The sequence below is a fragment of the Saccostrea cucullata genome, unplaced genomic scaffold (genome assembly GCF_032062105.1).
Source record: "Saccostrea cucullata isolate Sc308-1 unplaced genomic scaffold, CSIRO_AGI_Scuc_v1 ctg16429, whole genome shotgun sequence".
NCBI lineage: Eukaryota > Metazoa > Mollusca > Bivalvia > Ostreida > Ostreidae > Saccostrea > Saccostrea cuccullata.
This window is the reverse complement of record NW_026941136.1, coordinates 289-7,716: the sequence shown is the minus strand read 5'-3', so window position 1 is coordinate 7,716 and position 7,428 is coordinate 289. Positions and strand designations below refer to the sequence as shown.

The 7,428-nt window shown below is 33.8% G+C and overlaps 1 protein-coding gene across 1 annotated transcript; it reads right to left on the bottom strand.

Moving 5' to 3' along the window:
- Positions 1–1,325: 1,325 nt before the first annotated feature.
- Positions 1,326–6,370, bottom strand: LOC134257271 (uncharacterized). The gene is made up of 2 exons (XM_062739912.1): positions 6,344–6,370; positions 1,326–2,238 (listed from the first exon to the last, which is right to left on the bottom strand). The coding sequence occupies exon 2, from the start codon at positions 2,227–2,229 to the stop codon at positions 1,387–1,389; it is 843 nt and encodes a 280-aa protein (XP_062595896.1). The 5' UTR covers positions 2,230–2,238; positions 6,344–6,370; the 3' UTR covers positions 1,326–1,386.
- Between the last annotated feature and the right edge of the window lie 1,058 nt (positions 6,371–7,428).

The following is a 7,428-nucleotide window of genomic DNA, read 5'->3' as shown; positions in this document are numbered from 1 at the left end:
ACATTACGATGTTTAATGGGAACAAAAATAACGCAAAACTTGCAGAGGTAAATTATGGCTAAATTATAGATTAAATTAAGGAATCTGAAAAAAAAAATAGAGTGCCTGTTGAATTTAAAAAACAAACAGTGTAAAAGATCAGGTTCCATTTCATCAATACACATTTGATGCAACAGGGACATCAGATAGTGAACCTGGTGTCATAAAGGAGTAAGCATCCCCTGTCAACTTGTCAAACGCGCTGTGTGCTTCTCGTCATTATCGAGTAATAGGTGTATAAATAATGACCAAAAAATGTATGAATAATGTATAAAATGTATGTATTTGACTTACTGATACATCATATTTACTGATACATGTAAGCTCATTATATCGATCATACATGTATATAGAAGCGAATCTCCGGCTTCTCCGTAGATTTGATCACGTACCAACTAAAAGTTCATTTCACAGTGAACTTTTTAACATTGTTGTTTATTACCTATATTTACATTTGAGACGAATACATTTCGAGTAAAATTGTATTTATTACTCGGACCAACGTATTGTTATGACATTGTAGTGACGCACAATGACCTACATTGTAGAAGTTGTCGCTCTGTGATCCGAACGCGCTATGACCTCTGACCCCCAAATGAAATTCACACAGAAGTGAACGTATTTTCTCTTAAATAGGTTCATCTAAGAAAGATATTTGCAAATGTAAATATAAAAGAATGATCGATCTCAAAAGTCTCTAAACAATATGAATCTGTGAAGAGGACATGAAACACGATCCCTGGGAACCAGAGGTGGGATCAAGTGCATGCCCAATTGGAATTAGCATACCCAGTTGACCGATCGCCGGCTCATATGCATAATATATTGATCACAACCTCCATGTTATTTTTCAGGTAGACGAAAAAAAAAATGATATTCCATTGAGTTTGAAGTAATATTTTTTAAGTCTATTTCATTTTCAAAGATTAAGGAGGAAAAATTAAAAAAAAATATCCACTTTTCTAAGCCCATGAGATGAAATACGTTTCCTCCAAAGAAAAAAATGTTTGTAACAAGTGTCCTTGAAAAAAAAATAATAAAAATTAACATAGTAAATGTATGTTTAGTTCAATTTTCATTTAAAGCAATATAAAAAGAACATGGCAAAAGAGATACATGTATATGCTGATGATTTGAAAAAAAAAGAATGAACAACAAAAACATTGCTGGAAAGAAATAAATCATGTCCTTTGACCAAATTAGCAATTTGAATCTCTCATATAGTTACTAAGAATTATTAAACAATTCACATAAAAGCTTAAAAGATCTACATATAAAAGTATACACTACGAGAAACTGTCATATATTGATACCGCCCACCAGTCTTGTCAATTTTTGGTGGTCAAATCATTGACGTGAAAGTACTTTGATTTCTTCAGAAGACCATTCTCCAACATACAATTTGTCATTCTCGTCTATACAGAGGGCTCGTGGCTTGTTCATATCTTTGTACTGAATGTAGTGAAGAAATCCACCATTTTCGTCAATCATATGAATTCTGTTTTTCATCACGTCTGCAACAATTATGTTCTTCTGTGAATCGCAACAGATACCGTATGGATCAAACTGAGAATCATCTGACAGACCTTTGTATCTAAATCTCAGTAAACCTGCGGCGTCCGTAACGACCACGGCATTCACATCAGAGACGCAGATGTCTTCATTGCCGTTTTCTGCTATGTAGGTCGGACATGTAAAGAGTGGACGGTTTTTGTTTATTTCTATTTCCAGAAGTTTATATTGATCCAGAGACAGCTTGACAACTTTACCTTGAGAGCGCTCGAGTACTTGTTTATTCCACAGACAAACCAAAATTCCTCCGGATTTGCAGGCTGCAATTCCATTCGGGGTGTAGCCTTTCCATAGTTCATCCTCTGATAAATACCATCTGTCAATAGTGTTTTTTGAATTAGGAAGTGTTATCCAACATATCAAACATCCGTTTTCCGAAAATATGATATACTCAGATTCGTCTGACCTTACATAACATAAATAGGTCGAAGAAGTAGAAAAAAATCGAAAAGCACCATTGTCGAAATTACTAGAAGTAGATTTGTCTTTTGTATTTACAACAGAAACACACAGACTTTCATTGGTTACGTATCCGAGGTCGAATATACACTTCTGTCCACAATTTATAGTTTTAGCTATTTGATACACGACAGCAGACACCACTTGGGCCTGCATCATCTTCTTTATCTATAAAACATAAATATATTGAATTAAACAAAAATTGTTTGTATATCTAGCTTTCAAAATCAAAGGCCTGAAGGGCCACAAAGGCGTCGCGCTTTAGATATGGCAGTGATACTGTGAATTTTTTTGATTTTCAAGCATGTTTAAAAGTATGCATATGTCTACAGAATCTCTTATGTTTAGTTGTATATCTAGAATACCCCGTTTGAAGCATTTATGAAATAAAAGCATTAAAAATAGATACAGCCGTTACATGACCCCAATAAGGAATTGCAAGGAATCATTGGACAAGACTATTTCAGCCCAAGTACTACAAGTAAATCATAACAAGTATTAGCTTTCTCAAAAAGCTTGTCTGACGTGAGTAAAATTTATTATATGAAGAACTTAGAAAAAGTTGAATTCAGTGTGATCATGGTGACCATCATAATTCTGAGTCCAGAAACAAATTATTTTGCTAATAATAATATTAAAAATTAAATCCAGTTGTACCTACATGAAATAAAGCTTGGAGATGAATTTATTCTACATAGATCTAAACTGTATTACCGGTACTTGTAATTTTCTTTTTTTTTATGGCCGTAGGAAACATTAAGAGGAGGGAACCCCCATTTTTGCCGATTATAATTATATGCTATAGAAAACACAGCTACTTTATGCCTGTGTCCCAAATGTCATGTAAACAATAACATATTTATATTAACTTATTTGCTTGATAAAAAAAATTTCTAGTTAGTGCTCCCCTCCCCTGAAATTTATGGATGTGCACCCCTTTCCCGTGAAATTTCTTCTGGTTGGCCTTTTCCCAGATACTAGATAAAAACAGTGCTTATTTAATTTTGAAAGAAAAAGTTACATCAGACATTTTACAAATCTAAACATTATTTGGTGAACATGCAGTTTGGAGAAATATGATACAATTGTATTTTTTTTAAAATACATTGTAATAATACTTGTTATAAATGAGATAACATCTTTCTATAATTATAAACACAGAAAAAGTTTATCAACTATCATCATCTTTCTCTTGAAATTTTTAAACTATGACTAAATCAAACCTCTGCAAAGTTAGGAATATGTGTAATTCTAACGGCAGAAAGACTGTATGTAGTGGAAATAAACATCTATTAGTTAATCTGGTAACATTGACCTGAAAAGCTTTACTGGATGTAGATGAATGATAGTGATGCATAACGGAATGACCAAATGTTATGTAATGTGTAATGTATAATGTGATAATAATTAGGTCCAATACTTTGGTTTGTTTGGGTGTTAAGCATGGTTCTATTAATCCCCATGGTTAAGATAGAATAATATGAAGTTTCCAAGATCAAGTTGTCATAATAATTCTACTGAACGACTTGTCTACAAGCCTTGGCTAAATCTAGTACTGTTTGATGCCAGACAAACAAGTTCAATATGAAATTACCGGTAATGACTAACATGCATATTCACAATGTGCTTTTAAATAGAATAAACGCAAAAAATTGGCATATATTTTCTTATGCCAGAAACATGAAGGTCTTGGGTCAAGTACTATATTATTTGGCGCATGAAGAAAGCAGTGAACAGTCAGAGATTTTCACAATAGCTAGATGAGCGCCAAGCTAAAGCTCGCCGCCATAAAAATTAAGAAGGATTTGGACTTTTTTTTCTAAATTTGACATGGAACTAATTTCACCAGTGGGATAATATACTTAAAATTGCATGTCAGAGTGCAAGGCACTGTTAAGCTATTTCACTGTTTCAAAAGGTAATTTAAATAATACTATTCTATCTTAAGAAGAAGAGATTTTTAAATGGTACCGCGAGTCATATGAATCAATATGATATGTATAAACATACATGTTATTACAAGAAGGACGTCTTAATAAATTGTCAATTGCTCTGCAAAAATGATAAGGTAGGACAGCAAAGAAAACGAGTATTCTGAGAATATTGTTTAAGCAATACATGTACCTATAAGGCTCCCCTTTTTCTTAGGATGTCATTTTATGATATGCAAACGTTATGACCAAGGTATAACTGCTTGATGTTAAAATTTTGAGGTTGTGCATGCATTTAACCTAAAGTAAATCCACATAAAGACGAAAATTCAGACTCATTTTCTTTGTTCTATGTCTACATTATCATTGGATTTTAGTTTTTTCTTCTTTTTAATTATTATGTTATTGAAATGATATATGTACATATAGATTTAATTGTTTAGTTCAGTCGTTTGACCAGTTGCGAACCACAGGCCTAACGAATGGGTGATGACCCTCCCCCATTTCCCAGAATCCGAATAATTTGTATTTTAAAAATACAATTTTTTTCTGAAATACATAATCATTTTATATACCGTATAGGGTCAAGCTCCAAATCTTACAGAAGCGTAAAATGATAGCAGATATTGAAATATAAGAATGAAAGACTAGGAAATCATGTATTTTTTATATGGTTTTGTAATTCATAATTTTCTAAAATAAATTTTCAGAAATTGGGGAAGGGGGGGGGTTGTTACACCATCCATTTGTCAGGTGTCTGTGTTCTGAACAGGGAACCGATTAGATATATGATGACATTATTTCAATATCTATGTTGCAGCCTTTGTGAAAGGCCGGGTTTGTCAGAGGCCAGGTCTCTATGCCCAGAAGTGGATTCGCAGTGAATTTACTCTATGACTCTAGCTAGAACAGATCCCTAGGAGCATTAACGTCTGCAGTCGACACAATGTCATCCTATCATGTAGTTTTTAAAGATTCAACTGTGTAAACTTTGCTTTTATACTTTAAATTTTTAATGTTATGTACTTTTTCCCGAAATCTATACTGCCGCGCTCTGAATTAAACACGTAGGCAATTCACAAATTCACAAGTCTACAATAGTAACGTCTTAACCAGTTTCTTTATTTTATCTTGTAAGACAACTTTGGCCAAAAATATCAATAGTCAGTTGGCTATTGTTGCTTAGATCAGCGATTTGACCCTGAATCTCTCTTCCTTAATATTTAATATGGTGCGGGGGGTGGGGGGGGGGGTTCCTCCGAAAGCTTATCTCAATTATTTTTAATCTTTTTTAAAATCATACCCGGTAGTTAAAATTTATTGAGAGAAATTTCATAAATGTAATATAAATTGTGTAAATACATATATATTTGAGTAGGAAAACTTTCTGCTGAAGGATTTTTAACAAAGTTCCTACTCAACGGATAGTTTGCATTTTATTGAACATGTATGTAGATAGTGACTATTCTGACATTGAAAGTCGCCGATTTTTCTGTTAAGACCTAAAAAAAAATAATGTCCCTCTCAGAGGCGTAGTCACAAACTTAAAAGTGAGGGGGCTCAAGTCCAGAATTTTTTCACAAGCAAAAAAAAAAAAAAAAAACCTAAAGTGAAAGTTCCCCCGCAAAAACTCGAAAATCCTATATCGTGGGGGGGGGGGGGGGGGGGTTAAATAAAAAACTTTTTTTCAAAGGCAAGTTACTTTTATTTCCAATTTTTTGACCCGCATTATACAACTATCAACATAAATGCTTACTCAGTTCTTGAACATAGAAAAAATGCCATAAAATGAGGTTTCATATTATTTCAAAATAGCTGTTCTTCATTAAAAGTGGGGGGCACAGACATACTCTGCCCCCCCCCCAGATCTGAAAGTGGGGAGTGCCCCGTGCCCCCCCCCCCTGTGACTACGCCTATGGTCCCTCTAGATCCGCGTAATAAGCCGTGTATAAGTGCGTAATGATTCAAATAAAAATAAACTTCAATTCAAAAATTTTTAAGTTGAAATAAAACAAAAAAATAAAATCTAAATTATTTTTTGTCTTCGGAAAAGGTAGTTAGAATAAAAAAGAAAATAACGGAAATATTTCTAAAGGATTGTGGCCCTGATCCCGCACCATTACATTATTTCTTGTTATCTTTCGACAAACGTGTGAACTTTTTGTCCGTGTTTATTTTGAGCAGCAGGCAAACTTCTGCCAGAGTTCGTTTGGTCTCTCTGTAGATGAGGCCTCGACGGGGAGTATGGAGCAGCAGGCAATACAGACACCGGGAAAATGCACTCATTCAACGTCAGCACAGTTGTATTTTCGGAAATTCATAATAGGATATCGTTGCCTTACCTGCAATGGCGCTTAAATCGACCAAATCTCCTCAAAACACCTGCTTTAAATATCAATCTTCGATAAGATGCTATTTCTCAATCACATGAATTATGGCGACCGAGAGTTGTCATAATGGGAGGGAGTAACTGCTGTTGCCAAAGAAATGACACCTCGATCGAAATGGCGCCTCAATGTTACACTCAACTACATGCAATATTTTTATATTAGGCCAACTATGGAACGCCGCCACTGCCTTATAGCAGAACACAACAATTGCATTGCGTCATCCTTCCATTACATTATGTCAACACTTTATGACATTTACTCACACTGCTTTTGCATTGTGTCAACCTTCCATTACATTATGTCAACTCTTTATGATATAAACCCACAATACTATTGCATTATGTCAACATTTCATTACATTATGTCAACTCTTTATGATATTTACTCACACTGCTATTGCATTGTGTCAACCTTCCATTACATTATGTCAACTCTTTATGATATTTACTCAACCTACTATTGTATTGTGTCAACCTTTCATTACATTATGTCAACTCTTTATGATATAAACCCACAATACTTTTGCATTATGTCAACATTTCATTACATTATGTCAACTTTTTATGACATTAACCCACGATACTATTGCATTATGTCAACCTTCCATTATATTATGTCAACTCTTTATGACATTAGTCCACACTGCTATTGCATTGTGTCAATCTTTCATTACATTATGTCATCTCTTTATGACATTTACACACACTACTATTGCGTTATGTCAACTTTCCATTACATTATGTTTAGTCTTTATGGCATTAACTCGCACTTTAATTAGATTGCGCCAATCTTCCATTGCATTATATCAGCTCTTTATGACATTAAGTCAAAACAATTTTACGTGGTGTAAAGATGTTTTTATATATTTTCAACTCATTATTACATTATGTGCACTCTCTACTATTTGGTCTAAGTAGTTCATTACATGATGTGAATTTATCTTTAATGCAATATCAAGTCGATATAACACGATGTCAGAATTTCATTACATGACCTGAACAAATTTTCACATGTGGCCAATTCTTTACTACATTGTG

Coding starts and splice junctions, on each gene's coding strand:
- LOC134257271 (XM_062739912.1), bottom strand. CDS start 2,229: ATGATGCAGGCCCAAGTGGTGTCTGCTGTCGTGTATCAAATAGCTAAA.